Source organism: Phocoena phocoena, chromosome 2, assembly GCF_963924675.1.
Source record: "Phocoena phocoena chromosome 2, mPhoPho1.1, whole genome shotgun sequence".
In the NCBI taxonomy this organism is placed as follows: domain Eukaryota; kingdom Metazoa; phylum Chordata; class Mammalia; order Artiodactyla; family Phocoenidae; genus Phocoena; species Phocoena phocoena.
In genome coordinates, this window is record NC_089220.1 from 172,397,975 (window position 1) to 172,420,963 (window position 22,989).

Below are 22,989 nucleotides of genomic sequence, written 5' to 3' on the forward strand. Positions count from 1 at the left end.
TCTATAAACTCTACATCTAAGCAAACTTGAAGATAATCTACTGCTTTTAACTGAAAGAATCTTGATGTGTGCATTTTTAATATATTTGTACATTAAAAGCCCCCTCCTCTTTTAATTGTATTATCTTAAAGAAAATTGATATTTTTATCAGAAAATATCTATCCAATTTAAATTTTAAGTCATTTTAGGAACACTTTTGGCATTTTAGCTATGTTTTTGTACAACTGAAGAAATTTTGAGGTATCAATTCAAGATATGTTTATTAAAGTAAGCCCAAAGGATTCCTTCATTTTGAAAATCCTGGAATAGAAATGCTTCTAATTGGGAATAAATCTACAAATTAAAAATGTTAAAGACTTCACTTTAATGACCTTACCATGTAATAAGAAACAATATGACGTTGGAAAAACAGGACAAAAAAGAAATACATTAAACTCAGATTCACAGTTTGAATACTGCCAAATTGTGTACCTTAATTATAGCCTTAGAATTTTTCTTGTTCCAAGAGCTCCATTGGAATTTAAAACATTCAGAAGAGGTGAATGTGAGAATCAAAAAATAGTATGAATTAGCTATAAAAATATCTTTAGCCAGCAACAATACATTAAGTTGTAAAAGCAAAATCACAGAATGAAAGGAAATATTGCTGATGCTAGATTAAAATCTCAGTTCTACTTTGGTCGAATGACCTGCTATGCAGATATCCTTTAAGTACTAAAGAGTTAGTTTTTTAACTCTTTGATGATATAGACTATCACAGTGGTGGTTGTCTTAGAAAATTATGGAAAGGCTGTGAAACGTAAGGTAAAGTATGTCATACACTTGTTAATGTTTCCAAAAAATTAAAGGAACTAATTTAATTGCAGAAAAATCAGTCGTGAAATAGCAGTTGTATATCTATACTGAGACATAGCCAAAATGCACTAGTTGTTTATAAAAGGTCTGTATCAACAATAAGGAGAAGCAGAGGAAGCTGAGAGGGTATTTTAATTTTTTTGTAGACGGCAATATATTATCAGATAACTAAGCAAACCGTTCAGACAATCTGCTCATTTTCAAAGCCTGACTCAATATATCATGAAAGTTGTGATATTTGGCAAGTTGCTTAATGATTAAAACATTCTCGTGTCATTTCCAGCAGTAATTTCTTTAAGGTGGGATGCTCTTCCAAATGTTATCCATAAGAAATCAAACATTACATAATATCAGAATTTGTGAAGTTACCTAAAGTCTAAGAACGTATCAAGGATTAGCATAAACAGGTAACACACAAGAAAATGAGATATAAATATGTCAGCAGGCATCAAATAATTCACACACACACATCTTTTTCTCAAGCTGTACACATCACATCACTGCATTAGATCAAAGATACCAGTCTGATTCTTCAGTGAGAAGACACTTGGTGACAAAATCACAGGCGTAAGAAAATAATGATAGTAAACGCTTTTCCATAATTATAGGGGAACCAATTGTGATATCTTATATTTCAATCAAAATATAGACAAAATTCTCAAGTAGAATATAATTAAATGCAACTAGGATGATTGTCTTCTAGGGAGAGAAAAGAACTTAGTCAAGGTTTAAAAAAAGTTCTTCAAGAAGCAAGATGTGTATCATAGCTGAGTTTATGGCTGGGAGGTAGCATTCAATCAGAAACATGAGAACTCGTCAGGAAGAGTGGTACCCTGAAATTGAATGATACTTTCTCCACGGACGTCATGGGACAAGTGGCTACAGTCATTCTTCATCCTATCTTCAGTAACTGATTTGATGAATATTTACTGTTGAAATCTCAGAGGTGTAAAATAATCCTCCATGATTTGTTTTTATGACTATTTTCCATCCTTCTGAAAAACGGTAAGACACATTTATTATTTTAAATGGGTTCAGGCTGTATCCAACATAGTGACAAATAATTTTTATCACATTATTCACATATCTTCATTACAGAGAGCAATGTTCGATTCTGGGTTTCCTCAGGATTCCGAGAACTTGGAGAGAATTGAAAGGGAAGCCGAGGATGGGCAATTCAGCAGATAATGTAAACTTGTGGAACTTAGATTCCGACTGCACTTTTCCTTCAGAGTCGTAGATGGAGAGGCAAAGACGCCAGAGGACTAGAAATAGGGGGAAATCCTTTTGGTTGAAATGTTTTAATATTGCAGATACGATAAAGTCCTTTCAGTAAAATAGCAAAGGGTTCTAGGGAGAGGGATGTGAATTGGGGGACAGCTCTGAGTAGCCTGGAGACTGGACTCCCCAGTAGAGGATGATTCCCTGAGAGGGAGAAGCAGGTGCTCGGATAGAACTAAGCTCCGCAGAGTGTGAAAGCCAAGGTCTTGTATTATAACACAGGCAAGCAAGGAATCTCACACAATTAAATCGTCTCCTCTGGGGCTTGGCCAATTTGAATAAAATATCAATAGGAACTATTTCAAAAGAACCACTGCCCAGTGCTTTCTAAAATAATGGATTGCAAAATGGGCCTACCTTCTGATTTCTTGAGAAACAATTGAGGAAGTAAAGAAAACAAATGGTAAGTAGCTGCATAATGCCACTTAAAAAAGAAAACAAACAACTTAGATTAAATGGAGAGGAAATGTGAACTAAGACCGCCAAAACTCAGCTATCATGTTTCTTGGTGGGAAAAAAGGGCAAAAGGAAAAAACATCTAAAACTAAATTTTCTTCCTTTTTTCCTTTTAGCTTTATATCAGGCGTACCCCGTAAAGCAGGACTTCTAAGTTAACGAAGGAGAATTCAGGCAAATATTATGTAGGACTTGCCACGTGGCTGCTCTGGAAATCTAGTCCTATTCCTCTCGGGGCCTTTGAGGCCATCTCTAGAGGACAGTAAAGAAAATGCATTTGCATTGGTTCTCACCCATTTTCTGTGCCAAGGGACTACTCTCTATCCAGTTCTTATCAAGAGATACTCTGGATCTGAGAAAAACTGAGTTTAGAATTTGCCTAGATGTAGGATATTTTTAGTTAAGAATTCTAAACCCCTCATTATCACCAGGGGGAATCAATGTTATTACCCAATTTTTAAAAATAAATTTATTTAATTTATTTATTTATTTTTGGCTGTATTGGGTTTTTGTTGCTGGCCGCGGGCTTTCTCTAGTTGCGGCGAGCGGGGGCTACTCTTCGTTGCGGTGCGTGGACTTCTCATTGCGGTGGCTTCCCTCGTTGTGGAGCACGGGCTCTAGGTGCGCAGGCTCAGTAGTTGTGGCACACGGGCTTAGTTGTTCCGCGACATGCGGGATCTTCCCGGACCAGGGCTCGAACCCGTGTCGCCTGCATTGGCAGGGGGATGCTTAACCCCTGTGCCACCAGGAAAGCCCCATTACCCACTTTTAATGATAGCAAAATCAAGGCACAGAAGGCACTGGCTTGTCTTAGGTTACCTCATCTGTTAGGTGCTTTCTTTATCCATAAAGTAAAAAAAAAAAAAAAAAAAAAAAAACCTATAATCCTCCCAGTAACTTGGAGGCATCTACTTGGCCACATGAATAATGAAAACAGAAAAATATACTTTTAGATTGTTCAATATTGGGGAAAATAAAATGAGTATTTATTTGATGACATCTGATTCCAAAATAAGTACTTTGGAAACATTGATGGTTGCTCCCTCATGCTTTCTCCTTATATTTTGTCTATTTTTGCCATTTTGTTTTTGACCAAAGTAACATTTTGAATTTGTCAAATCTCTATTTTATTTCACAACTTTGGAAGACACTGTTAAGAATACCAAGAGCCACTTTAGTCTTGAGGTAACTTAAAAAAGTCTTGTAGACGCTCAAATGGAATTTTCTTCTATGACTTTTGATTTCCCTGAAATTTTTATAGTTCAGTAGGGATTATATAAGAAACACACGTCTGTATTTCATAGAATGACTAGGATTGGAAATGTAATAATAAGGAGAAAGAGAAACTTAGGCCAACATAAAATACCATAACATAATTTCAGAGCAACTTATTTAGTGGAAGGTAGGTCACTGAACATTTGTAACTTCCCTTCAGGAAGAGCACCAGTATATAGGTCAATAACCAATAAACTAGCCTGAATAGTAAAACCTTTCCTAACCCGTTGTCAGTGTTTAGTAAACACAGTGTATGGACAAGTGTGTTTCCCTCTAGTATTCTGTAGCCTGGATCAGTCCATCTTCTTCTTGATAAACCCACCTTTTGTGCCAATGGCCCACCACAAAAAGCAGATCCAGAACTTTCATCTCCACCCAGGTCAACGCAGGGTCTGCTGGCCGCTTGGGCTCAGAAATACTTAGTCATTTGGACAGAATCTCTCAGAAAGAGGTCTATGGCCTATGGCAGCTAGGAAGACCAACGCTCCTGCAGACAGGCTGTGATTTTTCTTGAGAGCTACTCTCACTCGGTTTTATCACAGGACACTGCACAGGAATTCCTCGGGCTCACTTAAGGGGTGGAAGGTGATTTTTACTGTAGCTAGTGGATCTCTAACTTGCTGATGGTATTCCATGAACGGCACTGATACGATTAGTGGTAAGAATCTAACTACAAAATAAATCTGATTAATGTTGCCCTTTTTAGGAAATCATCATGATTCGTTTAATCTAAGCCAGAAAATACTCACTTAGCAGTTTGAAAACGCTGAGTACATGTAACACTGGAAATTTCACAAGATATTATCACAAGGATATTATCTTATAAAAAGATCAGTCTCTTCAACTGGGTGAGAACGACCAAATCCATTAGTAAAAAGCAATCACTTAAGGGCTTCCCTGGTGGCGCAGTGGTTGAGAGTCCGCCTGCCAATGCAGGGGACGCGGGTTCATGCCCCGGTGGTCCGGGAAGATCCCACATGCCGCGGAGCGGCTAGGCCCGTGAGCCATGGCGCTGAGCCTGCGCGTCCAGAGCCTGTGCTCCGCAACGGGAGAGGCCACAGCAGTGAGAGGCTCGCTTACCGCAAAAAAAAAAAAAAAAAAGAAATCACTTAATCTGGCAAAACCAAATATCTGTTCGCAGCCGACTTGTGTTAAAGGGCATGTCTAGAGATCCTGACTGGTGGCAGCAAAAATAACAAAACAATGGTTCACAAGGTATGTTTCTACGGGCATGATCTGACTTTCACAGCTACTATTTTATATCAATATTTTTGGAAAAATTATAGTGATTACCAGAAAGATTAAGTAATTTGTACAAAGTCATGTGACTAGTAAGTGGCCAATCTGGAATTGAGACCGGTCCTAAAATACCGCGCCTGCCCTACCCCACCCCAGGTCAGGTAGTCTAGAGTATGCTCGCCCCTTTACCCCACCTGTCAACTAAACTCAGGGAGCTACTGTGCGGTGTCAGTATAGGTTCCCTTCTAATAATACATGTACCGTTGGTATAGGCAGTGCTTTCTGTGGCTATATTATATAGTACATTTACCAGCATCTCCTTTTTCAGTCTAAATAATATTGGCATATGACATTCTTGTGTTTATGTAATTTAGTGAGGACAAATGCACATATAAATGCACAATCCAAGCCACATGTTTCCCCCCTGTTATTAAGACAACTTTTTCACTCAATATCAAAAAACAAACACCCCAATCAAAAAATGGGAAGAAGATCTAAACAGAGATTTCCCCAACGAAGACATACAAATGGCCAACAGGCACTTGAAAAAATGCTCAACATCGATAATTATTAGAGAAATGTGATTCAGAACCACCACGAGGTATCACCTCACATTGGTCAGAATGGCCATCATCAAAAAGTCTACAAATAATCATGTTTGAGAGGGTGTCGAGAACAGGGAACCCTCCTACACTGTTGGTGGAAATGTAAATTGGTACAGCCACTATGGAGAACAGTATGGCGGTTCCTTAAAAAACTAAAAATAGAACTACCATATGATCCACGGATCCCACTCCTGGGCATATAGTTCCTGGAGAAAACTATAATTTGAAAATATACATGCACCCCAATGTTCATTGCAGCACTATTTACAACAATCAAGACATGGAAGCACCCTATATGTCCACTGACAGATGAATGGGTAAAGAAGATGTGAGATATACACACACAGACACACACACACACACACACACACACACACACAGAGGAATATTACTCAGCCATAAAGAAAGAATGAAATAATGCCATTTGCAGCAATATGGATGGACCTAGAGATGATCATACTAAATGAAGTAAGTCAGACAGAGCAAGACAAATACCATACAACAGCACTTACACGTGGAATCTAAAAAGTAACACAAAGGAACTTGTTTACAAAACAGAAACAGACTCAAACAGAGAAAACAAACTTAGGGTTACCAAAAGGGAAAAGTGGGGGGAGGGATAAATTAGGAGTTTGGGAGTAACACATACACACTACTGTATATAATACAGGTAACCAACAGGGCCTACCATATAGCACAGGGAACTATACTCAATATTTTGTAATAACCTAAAAGGGAAAAGAATCTGAAAAAGAATATATATATGTATGTATAACTGAATCACTTTGCGGCACACCTGAAACAAACACAGCATTGTAACCCAACTATACTTCAATAAAAATTAAAATAAAAAAATAAAATAAAATAGCATTCCCTTAATTATAAGATAAAAGAAAAGATATAAAGAAGAAAATAAATATCAGCTATAAATCTATGACACGGTAGTAACAAGTCTTTAAGTACCAGTTAATAGTCTTACAGATTTTAGTTGCACGGTTTATTTTAAATAAAAAAATAGGATCTCTTATATAAACTGTTTTACCTTCCCTTAATACTTTATAAATCATGAACATCTTCTCATATCGCTGGAAGCTTGTGTTAGCAAATGCTGAGAAGATTACACTTGACCTCATACTGCGTCCGTACAGTGACAAACATCAGTCCATCCCTGGCATTTTCCAGCAAACACATTCCAAAACCTACAGTATGTAGAGATGTAGGAAAAGGAGGTCCCAGAAAGTGCTCCCAGGGAGAGCCTTTGTATAATTCATCACCCTACGAGAACTGATGTGTCATTTTTATTTTTATGAAACATAAATTTCCTGGATGCTGAATATTGCAGAGCGCTTTGCTAAGTTTAACTTTTCACTGCCAAGGGAGACCAACCCAGATAGGAAGAAATTTTGGTTGGGCAGATGAAGCTTGGCAAACGTACAGGTTAATTGTAATTTAGAAATGAAAAGTGAATTCGTGAAAAATATTAAAATGACTGAGTGGTTGGAGATGCCCATCCACTTGAAGGGAACTTTTCTCTGCCGTATGTTACCACCTGGGTAAACATCGAGCTGTGTCCAGTGTAGTCAGAACCCAGCCCAGACCAGCAGCTCCACTGTCCCCTTCACCAACAGGCAGGGAATGAACCCAGAGGGGCACTGTGCTTAGGGATTTCCCAGTCCCTGTGGTACTGATGAAGATGAAAATGAAAAAGAAGATGAGAGAGTATCCCACAGTCAGATTAAATGAAAGTAGAACACAAATATTTATTAATTTTATTAATTCATTCATTCAACATTTATGGAGCACCTACTTTGACTCAGAAGTGAAGTTTCTCTTGCTAGTTTATAGTGTGTGTGTGTGACTGTGTGAAGGCACCTGTACATGTGTAGAATGAACGCAAATGAATAAATTAGAAACTATGATTAACATGTAATAGGTTTCAGACTTATTTTCTTTAGGCCGTTTACGTGATGCTCAGGTTCTTAAAGCTCTTGCATTATTTTTTAACCTCTGGATGGAATGTATAGGATGATACTTGTGTTCTTAAAATATCGGATGGAGTTTTAATCAAGTTTACATCAACTCCACTCTGCAACATTTTTAATATTTTCCTCAAACGGTGATTTTAGACAATATCTGCCTCTGCTTATCTATCACTCATTCATTTATTAAGAACCAATTGTAATTTAGATAAGAATAAACTTACCTTCCAGATGGAAAGACACAAAAGTCAAGAGGACCAGGGACAGAGGACTGGCCTCTATGATGTAGGTGCAATTCATGTTGTTGTCATATTGCTTTGGGTAGTTTGGAGAAACAATGTAACCTGAAGGATTAGTGAAGTTCCTTCCACATCCTAAGTGGGAAGAAAAAGCCATTATTAGAACATTTGTTCTCCCAGACAAATCTCTCTTTATCAGTGAGGGAGAGCCTCAACTTTCCTAAGCTCTCTAGAAACATATTCTCTGAGCTACTCCAAATGGAAGTAACAATAACTAGAAGAATGGAGCTCTGATTTAAAAATAAATATGCAAAATCAGAATATTATATAGTTTTTAGAAAAATGATGCAGAGTTTTGGGCTAAGTAGAAATTTTACCACAAATCCATTGCAAATCACTTAATTTTAAGATATTAAAGGAAGAACAACTTAGCAAGATTGAAGAGGATTCATGTAGCTAAAGAAATAAAACTAATGAAAAGTTATCTGTACCAGATCAATACACTTAACAGTTTTAAAACATCTTATTATATTATAGAAAAATATGTTCTTTTCATTACCGTCGTAATATGGCTATAAAAATAATACCTGCTTCATAAAAATGGTTGCATTTACTAATCCCAACTCAAAAAGTCTCACATGATTCCCAGGTGTCAGAAATGAAGAGAACTACCTTTTTACCACTAAAATGACATCTGTTTTATCTAACCACTAACTAGTTAATCCACACACTCCCTATCTATCACATAGATAGAAAATATCAGTATCCTTTTAAACTGACATTAAAACACACACACAGACACAACGAACCCAGTGAAGACCTAAAATTAGGTCTGCGGTGGTCTTTTGTTACTGCCTTTACACCACCCTCTTATTCATGTCTGAAATACCTGTTCACTGCATTATTTCCTGATTCCTTTCGTCAAACTTTTCCCGAAACAGTGGCTTGCAAATAGGTGCTACTTGATTTAATTCAGCCAACAGGCACACACACCACTGTGTCTCAGACTTGAAAACTACATGTCCCACTCTTCTACCTGGAGAGTAGTCGTGAGAGAAGGAAGGGGAAAACCCGAAGAGAGCGGCCCCCAAGGTTGACTGAGTGTGAGAATCCCCTGGGTGAGAGCTCACACGTGCAAGTCCTGCATTCCGACAGGCCTGGGGGAAAGACCGTGTTTTTACAGCCCCAGGTGAGTTCCATGCAGGCAGGCAATGTGCTTCAGGCCCGGCCTGCTGATTGTCTACTAATTACGGCCTCCTGGGCTTCTGCCCATTCCTGCCCCGATGCAGATTTTAGGGTTAATTTCAGACATCAGCGACAGGCACTCAGGCCTTCTACATCATTTCTCTACTGACCTACGGTTGGATTCAGTTCCATTCTTGCTGATTTGGAAGGAAGGGTGCACTCAGGATTAGGTGGCCCACCCAGACTTTCCCCATGGACCTCCAGACCAGCCAACCCTGGAGCAGACGCCTTCTCCCCAAGCCTGCCTGTGGCAGCCACACCCTTCCAAGGGCCCCTGGGTTTGGTTTTCGGCGCTACTTACGGCTAACGAAGGATGCAGAGAAGCCCTGAGCTGGGACTTCCTGCGACTGGAACACAGCAGTGAAGGCGTTTCTGGGCGTGATGACGGGACCTGGGGCCACGTTCCGGCAGCTCGAGGCTAACAGGGCCTGGTCGGCCTCCTGAGTGCCTGCCCACACCTGGCAAAGCCAGAAACATGACTTAGCGCTCCAGGTTTTCCCTCGTCAATGTTTAATTTGTGCTCAGGCTGGAAAATAATAGCACTCAGGTGTATACAGACTAAACGTAATAGTAAATAAAACACAAAAATCTGCAATATTTTCTTTTGAGAACCGTTTCTTTAGGCTGCTTTTTTATAGTATAGCCCATTCGTGACTCTTGCAAGAAGACTGTTCATTTTTGTGTATCTAGGCAGTGATTTAAAAAAAAAAAAAAACAACCCTCAATCACTACCCAGTTTCCTCTTGCTTTTTCCTAGTTGACCTGATCTAGCTCAACTTGCTACATGCCGGGGGAAACAGAGCAGCATGTGTGCTACTGTGGGGTTTACCATTTGTCCTGGATGGCTGGCAAATTGTGGGTTGCAAGTAGAAAAGATTTACCAAGCAAGAAGCCCATGGGAAGAAAGTGGATATGAATTCCAGGTCTACATGTAATAGGCATGAATTGGGATAAATCATGGAAGACTTCCTGGCACTGTTGAATTTTAAGGTTCATTTTGAAGAAAGGATGAGATTCAGTCTCTCTGCAATTCACTAAAGACTGCGTCACCAACTCCCAGGTAGATCCTGGCCACTTTACAAGAAGCAAATGATGATACGCTCATTTGAGAAATAGCTGCTGGGGAATAGATTGTGAGGATCAAAATTCCAACTTTGATCAAACCAATCCTAGACCAGCCCAGGGAAGGCTATTAATCATAGAATCACGTTTAAATGCAAATTCCAACTGCGATAGGAGCTGCTGTGGAGCTGCTGAGTGTGTAGGAGGGGCTTTGCCTGACTTCCAGAGAGGCCTGAAGAAGCCCCAGGGGCAGGAAGGGGCAGGGCTAGTTCAAACAGAGCGAAAACTGAGTCAGGAGTGAGGCGGGGCTGCAGTCAGTGCAAGCCCCGTGGCAGGTCAGGGGTCCGGGCCACATCCTGAACTTGGCAAGGGGCCTCCAGGAGGCTTGAAGCTCACAGCAGAGACGAGAAGGAAAAGAGAGGACGCTGGGAGATCAGCCAGGAGGCTGTGCAGTAGTTCGGGCAAGAGATCATAGTATCTACAGTGTTGAGTCACTCAAGGAAAATATTGATATTAGGTGATAAATGCACATTATTGGGGGAAAAGGACGGTTAAACTTGTTTAACCAGTGAGTCTCAACCGGGAGCGATTTTGCCCTTCCTGGGGGCATTTGGTGATGTCTGCCAGTGTTTTCAATTGTCACGTTTGGTGTGGGCGTGGCATGTAGTGGGCAGGAGCCAGGGGAGCTGCTGAGCGCCCTATGATGCCCCTCCCCCAACCCCCAACTAAGAATTATCTAGCCCGGGAAGGCAAGAAGGTAATTGGGTTTGGATTAGTCTTACTTAACTGTTCAACATTCCCTTCACATCAAATTACTCATTCTGAACATCTCACTCTCAGGACTATTCCTCAAACAAAGCAATCACACACCAAGCCGTTACAAACGTTTCTATTAGCAAATAGCGCAGGGGAAGAGGTGTGAGGTCACGCCAGTTCAGGGCGCCATCAGCTCTTTAAAGTCGTATCATTTCAACTGATTCTCAAACACTGAGAATCCTGCTGTTAATCATCTTACTGAAGTCCGATTATATTTGCCATTTGTGAGATATGGGAGGTGCCTGGGACTGGAACAAAAGCAAAGATATTCTGCCAAATCAAAAGATAAAAAAAAGGTCAGGGGGGCTTCCCTGGTTGCGCAGTGGTTGAGAGTCCGCCTGCCGATGCAGGGGACACGGGTTTGTGCCCCGGTCCGGGAAGATCCCACGTGCCGCGGAGCGCCTGGGCCCGTGAGCCATGGCCGCTGAGCCTGCGCGTCCGGAGCCTGTGCTCCACAACGGGAGAGGCGACAGCCGTAAGAGGCCCGCGTACCGCAAAAAAACAAACAAACAAAAAGGTCAGGAAAGAAGTGCGCCACAGCCGTGAGAGGCCCGCGTACCGCAAAAAAACAAACAAAAAGGTCAGGAAAGAAGTGCACATCCCCTATTTTCCCTAATATCCCCTTTATGTCCCCTGACCCCCTGCCTTTAACTATCCCGGGAAACAGAAGTTTTCTAACCACATTCTGTTACATTGTGAACATGACTTACTGACAGAGAGATCTGCATATGCTACTTTTACAAATATCACTCAAGAGGTGAAGTGATAAGAGCTAAAACTTTTAGGAAAGAATCTCCAGTTCTTTAACAAAGAACTTCAAGAATCCTCACGGGCTTATACTTTTCTGAAGCCATTAATTATGGATCTGACATCTCCACCTTGTGGCTCAAGAACACGGGTGTTATAATGATAATAATGGTAAAGAGTTGTTAAATATTCATCAATACCTGTCAGTCAAGATCTCATTTCATTGGTTCTATGACCTAGAACTCATTTGAATGATATTGGACCTACAAAACGTTACAAAACTGTCAAAAACTTTCTGACGTTTCTTAAGGTTTGTACAATTCAGCCTGGCTTTAGGTGATATTTTATCACTCAAGCAATTTAAAAAAAACGTTTACTCAGTAGCTGCAGATTCACACACAGTTGTAAGATACAGAGAAATCCCCTGTACCCATTTCCCAGATTCCTCCAACAATGACAGCTTGTAAAACTGTAATGTAATATCATAACCAGGACGCTGATTCGACACAGTCCACCCGTCTTACTCAGTTTCCCAGGCTCACGCACGTGTGTGTATATTCGGTTACATACAAGCTTATATCACCACATTCAAGACACCAAGCAGCTCCAACACCGAGGTTCCCTAGAGTTGCCCTTTTATAGCCACACACGACTCATTCCCACACTCACATCTTGCTAACCTCTGGTAGTCTGTCCTCCGTTTCTAAGCATTGTCATTTCAAAAATATTATGTAAATGGAACAATAGAGTATGTAACCTTTGGGGATTGGCTTCTTTCACTTGGTTTAATTCCCTGGTGATTTGTTCAGATCGTTAGCCTGTCAAAAGTTTATTTCTACCGAGGAGCTGTACTCCACGGTACGGAGGTACCAGGGTTCACTGAACCGTTCACCTGTTGAAGGACATGTGCACTGATTCCAGTCTTTGTCTACTGCCTATAAAGCTGCTATGAACATTTGTGCACAGGTTTTTGTGCAGACATAGTTTACAGTACTCTGGGATAAATGCCCAGGAGTATACTTGCTGGATCTTATGGTAAGCGCACGTTGAGTTTTATAAGAAAGTGCCAAGCTATTTTTCAGAGTGGTGCACCATTTTACGTTCCCACTGGCAATGAATAAGTGATGCAGCTTCGCTGCAGGCTTGGCAGGATTTGGTGCTGTCGCTGTTTTTATTCTGGGCAGTCTGACAGGTGTGTGGCAGTCATTGTGGTTTTAAGTCTCATTCTTCCTAGAGGCTATGCAGTGATGTTGAACATCTTTTCGTATGTTTATTCACCACCCGAATATCCTCTTCGGTGAAATATCTGTTCATATCTTTTGCCCATATTCTAATTGGACTCTGTATTTTTATTGTTGGGTGTGAGAGTTCTGTCTATAGATAGTAGTTCTGTTGTCAGGTAAGTGCTTTGGAAATCTTTTCTCCCGGTTTGTAGCTTGTCTTTTCATCTCTTTACAGGGGAACATATTTTTAATTTTGATATGGTAAAATGTATTAATTTTTCCTTTTACGGATTATTCTTTTGAGGTTTAGTCTAAGAACTTTTCATCTATCTCTAGGTCCCAAAGATTTTCTGTTCTTTTTCTCCTCAAAGTTTATACCTGTATATTTACATTTAGGTTCATGGTCCATTCTGAGTATTTTTCTGTTGTTGTTTTGTGGTGCGCGGGCCTCTCACTGCTGTGGCCTCTCCCGTTGCGGAGCACAGGCCCCGGACGCGCAGGCTCAGTGGCCATGGCTCACGGGCCCAGCCACTCCGCGGCACGTGGGATCTTCCCGGACCGGGGCACGAACCCGCATCCCCTGCATCGGCAGGCGGACTCTCAACAACTGCGCCACCAGGGAAGCCCTATTTTGAGTGAATTTTTGTATAAGGTTTGAGGTTAAGGGCTGCTTGCTGGAGCTGAGCCCCTCTTGCCTGTCTTGTTTACCCACCTCAGTATCTCTTGGCAAAAACTGGAGTCTCAGGCCCAGCAGAGAAAGAGTGTGTTTCCCAGGCCACTGAGTTTTGTCAGAGTTCCAGATGGATCCCACCCACCAGTGGTTCAGCCTTGCCTGCTGTCAGAGGGATTCCCATTCCATCCAGAGGAGAAACGGGACTGAATAACTTTTCACATTCCATTTTTCCAATGAAGAACTTGAAAGACTTTACTTTGTCTATATATTTGATGTTGACTCAATTCCTGAGAGAGTTCATTTGTTTCATGAAAAAAGCAATTAGGAAAAGTGTATACGATGTTTTGTTTTACATGTATTATATACAAGTCTAGGATTTTTATTGAAACAGCATGCATGGATCAGTTAGATATAAAACATAATTTGAGAGATCATGTAAAATAATAACAACATCAACAATACAATCAACTTCTACTCATTAGGTGGTTTTATATTCCAAGTACTGAGCACTCTTTATGTTATTATATCATATTACGTCTAATGCTTAAAACAGTCCTACTAAAGTAGGAATTATTCTCTTCATTTTACAGCTGAGTAATTTAAAGCCCAAATGTGTAATTGGCTCATAGAGGAACATTCAGGTGGTAAATGCAAGAGATGCGGAGCCCAGATGAATGTTCTTTCCCCTAAAAGGTGTATGTCCTCTTAGCGATAGAACACATGAGATATAAAATAGCACAGATGGAATCAATTTGTAATAGTTATCACGGTCATAAGTCAATGAATAGTGATGTCAGTGCCACAGGGGCAGTATTTACAACTAGAGAGGAAGAGAGCCTTACTGACTGACCCACGGTCATGATTTTACATGGATGGGTCCCTCACGGTCTGGTCAGCTTGTGGGCACTTAAGGCTCAGGTGAAGGCTGGCGCTAGTGCATGTCTAGCCTTCTGTAATTTTTATAGGATACTCTAAATGTGGCCTGTCATGGTGACTTTGATTCATTTTGTCCTTGAGGGTCTAATAGAAAGAAAGAAAAAAGAAAAGAAAGAGAAAACAAGAAAGAAAGAGAGAGAGAGAGAGGGAGGGAGGGAGGAAGGAGGAAAGAAAGAAAAAGAAAGAAAGAAAGAGAGAGAGAGAGAGAGGAAGAAAGAAATCTGCCCTTCTCTCTTTAGTTTCTGTAGAAAGGAAGAACCGTAAATGCTCATGAGAATTTAATAAGGCGAGACAATCTCCTAAATTAAGTGTCTTTGCTTATGTATTAGTGAATGAAAGTCACAGGGCAATGTGTGTTGTGGTCCAAATTTTAACTCCTAGTTGTTGAGGTTTCTCACTTTTTCATTCAAGAAATCCAAGCAGCAAAATTGTCCTTCTCCTCCTTTGAGAGGCAGTGAGTCATTTCTAGTCTAAACGTTTACGTTCCTGCAACCAGCTTGGCTCCAATTAAATATACAAGTGCACTGACCTTCACAAAGCTGTTCCGACACTGTCCGTCCCCGCTGGGGATGAGGAAGTTGTTGTCAAAGCTGAGTTCCAAGTGTTTACTTTGGTGAGTAATGACTGTCCAGGAACATCTGACGTTCTCGGGAAAATTCTGAGGCCAGTGGGGGGATCTGATTGTACCATTGTCTAAATGAAGTATTCCACCACAACCTGAAAAATTGTCATGGAAAAAGTCATTACTTTGTGAGGAAAATAACAATTTTGGTAACCGAAGACTTCTGGAGAGGACACATTTCTAAATGTGAGATATCAGTGTGTCTTTCCTTACATATGAGTCTCTGACCTTTGGGGCAGGTCCACAGCAAGGACTCTCAGCAAATGGAAGGTCACTGAAGCCACAGGAGGCTACAGCTGTTACTGTTTCGTCACACCTATACTGAACTCACCTGAGACCATTAATCCTTGCCATGAAGAGGCAGACTTCTATCCTGTCTTCAAACAAGAGCAATAATTTTCACTCCCCTTGAGGCTATGTAGTATTTGTGGCCCAACAATCTCAAGCTTTGTATTTTATTACCACTAACGCCTGAGAATACAAGTCTCTACTCATCTGCAATTTTACGTTAACATCCTGGACAGGAGAAGATGATTTTGATCATTTGATCTTAAGATTAAGATCACTTAATCTTCCATTAAGTAACCTGGTTCATTCATATTGAAATGCTGATGGATGAACAATAAATTACAGGGATTGAAAGAAAGAAAAATCTAGAACTATTCTGTAATATTAAAGTATGTTCTTAAGAGATGGCAAAAGAAAAAAAAAATGAACTCAAAACAAAATGAAGTTAAAGAGTATTCCCTGTATCTTTTGCTTTTAAACCCTTGGAAAACCAATGGTTCACCTCAGCTCCCCTCTGCTTCAGCAGCACTCAGAGAGCTCCCCAAACACCTGACTCTTCTAGAAATAACTGCCCTGTGTGATGCTGCAAGACTATGATGAGATCCTGACAAAAGTGTCCAATGCAAGGCTTATATTTTCTGGGAATTTCCATGAAATGTCATAGTTTGCAGGTACAACAAGTAATCTTCTGAAATAGAATCTATCATGTTTTGCCCCATACAGAGCATTCATTCTAAGTCACAAATCTTATCTTGTCACTTTGCTGCTCAGAACTCTTCAGATAGCTCCCCACTGCTCGAGGGATAATATAGAAGCCAAGGCTCTCCAGGATGTGGACTACTTATTTTCCTGCCCTCAGCTCACCACTCAGCATCCTGCCTCCATGGTCCAAGTATGTTCAACTACTAGCGATTCCAACACATCTTTTCTATTTCTTGTGATTCCCTAGTTGTACCATGGCCCTTTGCCTGTGGAGACAGCACGGTGAAGTATTAAGATCAAAGTTTCTGGGCTCTGCTGTCTTCATTCAAATCTTGACTCTGCTGATCGTCAGCTCCACGAGCTGGGCAAATTATCCACCCGTTTCTCCTGTTTCCACCCATGCAAGTGGAGAAAATGTGCACTGATACTGTGTCTTCCTTACAAGGTTGCTTCATGAGATGTCATGTGTAAACATTTAGAACTGAGTCTGACAGAGAGTAGGTACAAAATGTATACTTGTTGGGCTAGGTAATAAATTTTAAAAATACATCGATGATAAAAGACAGTAAGTGCAGAGAATGTTTCTTTCTTTTACCCAAAGTCTCTGTGTTCCATGTAGCATAAAAGCCACCATTTTGCACCGAATGGTCCGTGTTAAAAATCACCACCAGCTGGTTGGAACCCGACTGGATTGTCCTGGGGTTTGAATTTCCACAGTAGTGTCCTATGATGGGTGATCCGGGGGAACCACCGTTTCTGACTGTGACAGCGTCCCAAGCACAGGTTGAATGGGCTTCAATGTCAAAATCACTGAATGTCAGCTGCAGGAGAAAAGGGAAGAAATGAGGAAACACTCTGAGCTGTAAGTGAGCCTATCTACGTAGAGTTCGACTGAAGTCCTTACACACCCTTTTATTTTGTTTTAATTTATATAATTTTGTATTTATGTCTCTTATTTCATTCTCCCTTGTCCTCCTCTCTTTTTTTCTTATTGAAGTTTCTCTTGGAAATTTTGAGAAGGGATATTTCTCCCAGAACGGGAGTCATTGGGGTCATCCTCAGTCCCCTGGGCTGGGATGGCAACTCATATCAAGAATATAAATACATCTCTTTTCTGGATGGGGAACTGTCTTCTATAGAGAGCTTCTCCTGTGCTTGAAAAAGAATGAAAGATATTTCACGCTTCATTAGTTGTAAACTTGTAGATGCCAATGTATATACGCTAATCAGAGAATTTTAGGGAGAAGATGACCTGGATCAAAGCCTATTCTCATCACTTGCTTATTAAAAGAACTCTGTTTCCACGCAGGACATGGTACTTTTGTTGTATAATTTCAGAATTATTTTACCCACTAATCAAAACTCACAGTGATGGTGTGGCCTTGTGGGGCTTCCAGCAACCAAGAACAGTGGGTCAAACTGTCGTAAGAGGCTGGATAGTTGGGGCTTGAGATGACTCCACTCTCACCTATCTGTACTCCACCACAGTCTGAAATTAGATTGTAAACTTCTAAATAAGAAAGGAAAAAAACCACCAAATTCTGTAAAGCCAAAGTAAATACTACTTATAGCCATCGTACTTTACGATTTTAAAAAAGGACAATAAATGAATAAATAGATGAAATTGTATGAAAGCAAAGTAAAACTAGATGGAAGATTAGAAATAAACAGAATCCCATATAGTGTTAATCAAATGGAATCACACAGTGAAGGCAGGCTCAAGTTTGATACAAAGGAGAAGGAAGATTATCTGAAGCATAAATGGAGAATAATTAGATGAGCATAGAACTGACAGTAAATGCACTAGGGACAAAGTAAAGAACATTGCCTTTCTTAAAAACACTAGGCCTGGGAAAGTAAATGTAAGCTTGAAGAATATGATGAGTACCATAACTAAAGACTTTGTCGTTTGACAACAAGCACATATATTGTAATCAGCTATCGAAGTGTACATTAGTATAGCAAGTTGAAACATGGATACATTTCTAAAGCATGGTATGGTCTGATGTTCCACACAAATAATACTGCTTCCTGAAATCTGACTCTTCTCTTTCAATCTGAGAAAGAAAAACCAGCTGGCAACATGGTCGACTGAATAGATAATCAATCTCACTGTTTTCTCCAACCAACCATTTGGTTATAACACAAAGAAATGTTAAATAAAATTATAACCAAAATATATTTGATTCATAGTCCAACTTAATGGAAAGAAAGGAGATCTCTAAGAACTATAAACAATAAATGTACTCAAATTCCAAGGGGTATCTTAAACTGAGTGTGTCGGTCGAAGAGGATATAGAATCAAGATGTGGGCCCCAGGAGTTGTGGTTTGAGGTTTGATGATCAGGCAAAAAGAGAACATATGGCCTTTGACCTCCACAAAAGCTAGGGCTTTTCCATAAAGTTCAGAATCTAAAAAGACTGCCATATTAGTGAAATGGACTAGAAAAACTCTAATGGCCCAGAGAAGCAGCAAGGAGGAGTACTGTCTGTCTTCAGCTGAATTTTCAGGTACAAACTGAATGTCACAGATACAAATCTAGCACAAAACATTAGCAAATTTTGTTTAGTAATATGTCCAAAATACACATGATGGCCAAGTAGGGTCTATCCCAGAAATGAAAGGATGGTTTAACAAGAGAAAAATCTTTTAATACAATTTTTCACATTAATACATTAAAGTAGGAAAAAATAGGATCATCTCAATAGATGCAGAAAAACCATTTGCCAAAAATCTGACAGTAAAAAAAAAAAAAAAACTTTTTGTACACCATGAATTGAAGAGACTTCCTTTAACGTGATAAGGAGTATTTATTGAAAACCTACGAGAAGCCAGTATATTTAACAATGAAATGTTACAGGCATTCACATTAAGGTCAGAAACAAGATGCTGTCATCCCTTGCATTTGACATTATGATGGTGGCCTTAGCTAGTGAAATAAGACAAGAAAAAGAAACCAAGAATTGGGATTGAAAGAGAACGATTGCTATCAATTTGCAGAAGATATGACTGTTTACACAGCAAAACCACAGGTAATTTATAGACAAAATACTAAAACTAATAAGAGTCTAGCAAGATCTGTGGGCTAAAGATTGATGTGTTAAAATTTAAAAATTCCTAGATATAGGCAACAACCAGCTAGAAAGTATAATTAAAAATGCCTCATTGACACTACCAACAAAACCAATAAATAAACCTAGAAATACATCTAACAAAATATATGTGAGATCTTTATGGAAAATGTCATTAAAAAATTTATGTATTATGTTATTGTCAGAGTTGGAGAGCTTATCATAAGTCTTACCTGTAAAGGAATACTGTGCGTGGAATCCAACATGTTCTACACGTTCATTGGTGACAAAGTGTATCCATACCTGAGGATAAGGTATAACCAGTGGCATGCTAGGTTCTGAAGCTCCACAAAGTCTCCATATTGGAAGCCCATCAGCATTACCTGAGCAGAATAACACACCAGTGTTACCATATATATATCTTTTGAAAAATATATCCAATGAATTCAGTAGGAAAAAATAATTTTAAAAAATTTAAGCTATTACATTGATGCACATTTAAATTCTGGTTTAATAGCAGACATTTCACAAACCTCCTTTCTATCTTTCTCAACTACAAAGGAAAGAGTGCCTCCAATGGGTAAAAAAGAATGCTTTTTTTGGTATGGGCCTCTTTCTCTATCATAGGTGTCATTTTGTTCCAATTCATGTTTTCATAATTATTGTTTAGCATATCTAAACAGAGACACAACTGTTAAAAAACTATAAAAAAAACTTTGGCTGTGCTTTTTTTTTAAGGAGTAAAAAACACAATACTAATAGTGACAAAATACATCAGCAAGATAAAAGTGATAATTACCTAAATTTTAATAATTTCTTCACTGTATCTAATCAACTAAAATGAATGGGATATTCCATACTCAAGCTAAAAACGATCAGATTTGGAGCTATTTTTGTGAATATTATTTTCCCAGTAATTTGATGATCATTTATTGCTCACACTTATGTCCTCACTGTTTAGTCTGTCAGACAACATCACTGACCTTAAAAGTCAACAAAATATAGTATTCTGTCTCTAAAATGAGGGAATCGAGAGAAGATTGCATTTAACTGAATGAAATTTGATAGATAGCTGCTCTGTTTGATTCTGTAAGCCAGTGGTTTTGAACTCAGCAGAGGGGCTGAGGATTTATCAGAATCCCATGCAGAACATTCTCAAACTACAACTTCCATTTCCCTCATAAGCCTTTTCTAGGTTCATCTACCTCCAAGAGGCCAGATGATTCTTCTGCTGAGGCAGTTGGTCTGTGACCATAAACTTTATCAAATTCTCTTTCTGCCCTCCACGTTCCCAAAGCCAGCATCAGTTTCTACAGTTGCCCCAGTACATTGTCACCAGCAAACTGCATTAGCGTTCAGCCTCCTTTTCTCTAAATTTTGCAACAACATGGAACCCCGTGAGCCTTAGACAGCATAGCTGATATATTGATATACTGTTACTTTTCTCCCCCTTTTTTTTTTTCTTTAGGGGGAAAAGAGTGCCAATGTAACACTGGGGACAATTCAATGGATAACTTGTGCTTCCACTATAGGAAAGAACTAAAATGGATTTATCAGCCATGAATGCAGATTTTAAAAAAATTCTTAAGATGGTTATAGTTTACCAGGTATAGCTCAATCCATTTCTATTATGCAAACAAAGACAAACTTGACTGCTTCGGGGATAATTTCCTAACCAGCTTCTATGTGCTTTTCCGTTTAATGCATTGCGAAGTTTCTTTAGACTTCTAAGGCCTAAGGAGAATTCCACGGCCTCTTCTGTGAATCGTGTAAATTCAGGAAACCACCAGCACACATTCTGACCATGTTACGTTCTAGTCTCTGAAGAAAGAAGTCTTGAGTCGATGAGAGTTGAAGGGACCACTTGAACTCATTAACAGGGCAAAGACAAACCAGAACCTCTCCTGGGTAAATGTCACATCAACTGAGACATAGGGTCTAGCTGAAAACACTGATCCATCTCATTCCTTGTTTACAGGGCATGTTGTCCCCAGCTGGGCACGTGCAGAATGATGGCTTTGTCTGAACAATGTTCTTCTGGATCTTATATATAATACATACATTTACAGCCCTTTGTCTCCCTTCATTGCTGGTGGCCTCCAGCCATAAGAAGGCTGCAGGTGAATGGGAGAACGTGCTCCTTGATTGGACTCACCCGCTCGGAACTCAAGGACATCAAACTGACAGTCCTGGTGACTTTCTAGGTAAAAATCCTCAAAATGAATGTAAATGGAGGAGTTTCCCTGGTGTGGATTGCTGAGAGTCCATTCGCAGTTTAGGTTTCTTGAGTAATTACTGACTCCATCGTAGCCAGGAGAAGTAAAGTTTCCCACAACGGAATTTGTAAGGGACCCACCACACACTAAGAAAACAGAAGGCAACGGAGAAAGTAGTTGTCAGATCCATGCCATAGCAGAAGATACAAAGAAGACGGAAAAAAATAACGACAACAACCACAGCAGCTTCTTATTGCTTTGATTTGTTTCTCTAGATGAAGTCAGGTCAGGGCTGTGGGTGGGGGGCTGCCTCCTCTTGCCGCCTACAGAAGTGGTTTCTGTGGATTTAGAAAGAAAGATGTACAAAAATAAGCAGCTTCTTTATTTTCCTGAAGATGTAGATTAGGTGGGTGGGGTTTGGCTATGTGTCAGTATCTCCTAATGTGAGCCTGTTGTTCATTAACATTTAATTCAGAGCAATATCTAAATATAACGGTGGTCCCGATGGCTATTGTTTGGCAATCTTCCACCTGACCCGAGAATTTAATTGGATAAAACAGATAATATAACATTGGCATTCCAATGAATTGGCTCCTTTTTAATAGGGAACGAATGCTCCCTGTATCAAGGAAATAACTTAAAGGTCTTAAAAAAATATTCAGTTCCACTCTTCCTAAATTTTAAAGCTCTTAGATAATAACAACAATCCAGAAAGTAGGAGGATATTTACAATAGAAAGGCCACAGCTTGCTAATTTTAAACGCTCTGTATCGTATGTGAACCCCTCAGTCACGTACGCTGGAAATCGGTATAAGGATGGATGGATGCCTGAGAAACAATGAAATCCGTGTGTCTTCAATTACTTCACTTACTCTCCGGGAGCAAGCTGCCCCTCAAGAGGTAGTTATCCTCTTCCAGGATAAAAGAGTTGCCCAAGGGCTGCGGGACTGGCAACCAACTATTATGGCGACACTGCATGGAACTGAGCTAGAAGCTCTTCTAACGGCATTTTCTAAATTTTCTAATTCACAACAGCTGTTTTCTTTCCAAAACTAGAGGCTTCTGTCTTCTGTTTCGGGGGTTTTGTGGTTGGGTTTTCTATCTGGTTATGTTTGTCTTTTGTGGAAGATCCGAGGTGTGACTTTGATCTCTAAAGGGGACATTCATGGCTCCACTGCTGTCGGCAGTAGCTGTGGGACACCCGCAGCGCAGACGATAACACAGGTGTATTTGTAACATCCTCTATTACCTGCGTCTTCACTGGACGTATAGGAGGCAGAGAAGCCTCCGTATGGCCTGGATCCATCAGTGAAATAAACAACCTTCATTGTATTTCCTGAAGATTTGATCTCACTGGTACCATTCGTGCTGCTACACAGTTTCTCTAGCTGGGGTGAGTTACTTCTAATGCCATTAAATACCTGTCGGAAAAAATAGTTTAACCTTTAGACACAGTCC

At 39.9% G+C, this 22,989-nt stretch overlaps 1 protein-coding gene across 1 annotated transcript in view; it reads right to left on the minus strand.

Annotated features, from left to right (window-relative positions):
- The window catches only part of CUBN (cubilin), a 263,719-nt gene that overhangs the window by 51,190 nt on the left and 189,540 nt on the right, over positions 1-22,989 (minus strand). Inside the window, exons 49-56 of the mRNA XM_065870957.1 lie at positions 22,781-22,952; positions 21,471-21,677; positions 19,549-19,698; positions 17,611-17,732; positions 16,839-17,064; positions 15,161-15,348; positions 9,476-9,632; positions 7,915-8,064 (exon numbers count right to left, since the gene is read on the minus strand). Coding sequence (XP_065727029.1) covers positions 7,915-8,064; positions 9,476-9,632; positions 15,161-15,348; positions 16,839-17,064; positions 17,611-17,732; positions 19,549-19,698; positions 21,471-21,677; positions 22,781-22,952 — 1,372 coding nt within the window. The remainder of the gene's footprint in view (positions 1-7,914; positions 8,065-9,475; positions 9,633-15,160; positions 15,349-16,838; positions 17,065-17,610; positions 17,733-19,548; positions 19,699-21,470; positions 21,678-22,780; positions 22,953-22,989) is intronic.